Source organism: Clinocottus analis, unplaced genomic scaffold (assembly GCF_023055335.1).
Source record: "Clinocottus analis isolate CAN_PGR_092001 unplaced genomic scaffold, fCliAna1.0.p SCAF_73, whole genome shotgun sequence".
Taxonomy (NCBI): Eukaryota; Metazoa; Chordata; class Actinopteri; order Perciformes; family Cottidae; genus Clinocottus; species Clinocottus analis.
The window spans coordinates 72,501-75,000 of record NW_027176233.1 but is presented as its reverse complement, the minus strand read 5'-3'; the positions used below and the strand labels follow the sequence as shown (position 1 = coordinate 75,000).

The following is a 2,500-nucleotide window of genomic DNA, read 5'->3' as shown; positions in this document are numbered from 1 at the left end:
AAAAAAAAGCTGCTTAAAAGAGTAAAAGATAAAGGCATTAAAAGAGGAGGAGGAGGAGGAGGAGGAAGAGCTTAACCCCAGTCTGTTTCTGTGTGATGAGGCTGATCTGATGGTTTTACTGGTTTCGGGGTCCTGACAGCGCCGAGTTGCCATGGTGACGGAGTATCTGCCGAGCCAGGGAAGCTGCTCTTTACCAGCTGTGTGTGTGTGAGTGTGTGCGTGCGTTTTTCTATCCCGCTGGGGACCAACACCTGACATATCAGCGACCCCGTGGGGACCACTTTTCGCCGTGGGGACCGACCCCCTTCACCACGGACACGAGCATTGCAATCAATAGAAAACAGCCTACTGATATGCCTGGTGCTTTTATTTTGAAGAAAAAGTGTCAGTGTGTGTGTGTGTGTGTGTGTTTGTGTGTGTGATTGAAATTTTTGCCCGAGCATCGTGCGCCTTTTGAATTAGGACATCGTCTGTTTGGCAGCGCTCGATGTATCTGCACATTGTGTGTGTGTGGGAGTGTGTGTGTGTGTGTGTGTGTGTGTGTGCCGTCCGTCCGCCCCTGCAGCACTGAATGGAGGCTAATGGTATTCAAAAGGCATCAAACCCGCGAGTCAGACGGCCTCTGTCCTCCAGACGGAGAAAGAAATCATAAAGTGTAATCCAAGTTATTTTATCATTTATGATTTATTTATTAATAGTTTCCGGCATTTTAAGACCAGGAAACAAGGGATGAAATGATGGGAAATGACATGAAAGAACGCCGAGACGTTGTACGTTATTATTTAAAATATTTAATGTGACCGACAGTATTTGATTTAACGCTTGTTTTCATGTATTTATTGTATTAATATCTAATAAGACGTCTGTCGACAGCGGCGGGGTGAAAGGATCATTTTGTGCGTTTCCTCGTCTGGATCTCTGATTGTGCAGAAAGTGTTTTATTTAAGTTGAACCGACTTAACTTTGAAGCTTTGAAGGACTTCAGGCTTCCGCCGGCTGATCGCGTTTCATCGCCGCGTTTTGTTCTCCTCAAAGTTTCCGCTTCTTTTTACTCGCGTCGGGATTGATTGATTAAAAGACGAGATCGTAACGACGAGATGAAAGGCGGCGACGGGTTCTCGTGGTTTTCGGGCAGAAAGAAATTAAAGCGGCGAATCAAGAGAGCAAAGTGACGGAGAAGAGTGTCGCTTGAAGTTTCTAAACGACTTCTTTAAAGTTATTTTCATGACTCGGTTGTCTTCGATCATTTAAAAGCGCTTCGTCCGCTTCACTTTGACTCATTTTGGATTTTAAATTTAACTTAAAGTGTTACTGTGAAACTAAACTTGCCCCCTTCTCTCTTCCTCGGCCAATCACAGCCCCCCATCCCTCCGTGTGACCTTCTTCACCTTGATTTGTTTGTGTCATCTTTGTGTTTGCGCGTTTATTTGTCGAGGCCACTCTGTAGCCTGTTAGCAGGGATGCTAACGATACTAAGTCACCTTAAAGACACAACAAAGTAGTTAGCATCAAGTTAACAGGACTTTGAACTGCGTTTGATATGAAAACCATAACAAATGGGTTGTGGAAGATTCATAAATATAACCGTTTGTTGCTCAATGATGCTAATGATGCTAACGACGTCACAAATTCATCACAACACACAAACACTTTGATTTGTTTTTGTGAGCCAGTTCAAACAAACTGTTTTCTAGCCTTTAAAAGTTATTTTTACGACTCGGTTGTCTTCAATCATTCAAAAGCGCTTCACCCGCTAACCGTTTGTTGCTAAATTATGCTAATAATGATGCTCATGATGCTAACAACGTCACAAATTCATCACAACACACAAACACTTTGTTTTATTTTTTTGTGAGTCAGTTCAATCAAACTGTTATTTTTATGACTCTGTTGTCTTTAATCATTTAAAAGCGCTTCGTCCTCTAACCGTTTGTTGCTAAATGATGCTAATGATGCTAACGATACCCCTCTTCTCCCTCCCCTCTGCCCCACCACAGCCCCCCAACCGCCGCGTGACCTTCTCCACCTCCAACCAGGCGCAGGACCTGCAGGACGCGTCCCAGCACAGCTACTACGACAGCGGCCTGGAGGAGTCGGAGACGCCCAGCTCCAAGTCGTCGTCGGGGCCGCGGGTCGGGCCGCTGGCGCTGCCGGAGGACCACTACGAGCGGACCACGCCCGACGGCAGCATCGGGGAGGTGGAGCACCCCGAGAACGGTAAGACCAGGTGGGAGCTTCCCCCCCAGCCCTCTCTTCTGCCTCTCTCTACCTCCTCCATCCCTCCATCCACACCCTCGAGGGTGTAGCACACACACACACACACACACACACACACACACACACACACACACACACACACACACACATGTCAGCAGGAATATTAATGTTGTGTTTTTTAATCAGACTCCCGGCGCGGCGCGTCTCCTTTCGTTAAGAGGCGCGTGACCTCACAGCAGCACAACACAATCAATATGCAACACAATCAATATGCAACATAATC

General features: G+C 46.5%; 1 protein-coding gene across 3 annotated transcripts in view; it reads left to right on the top strand.

Annotated features, from left to right (window-relative positions):
- The window catches only part of LOC137779342 (protocadherin-1-like), a 111,839-nt gene that overhangs the window by 46,259 nt on the left and 63,080 nt on the right, over window positions 1–2,500 (top strand). For 2 of the 3 annotated variants that reach the window (XM_068567001.1, XM_068567002.1), the window contains one exon: window positions 1,998–2,217. In XM_068567001.1, coding sequence (XP_068423102.1) covers window positions 1,998–2,217 — 220 coding nt within the window. Of the gene's footprint in view, window positions 1–1,997; window positions 2,228–2,500 lie in introns of all 3 variants that reach the window. The other variant, XM_068567003.1, reaches the window with a different exon arrangement.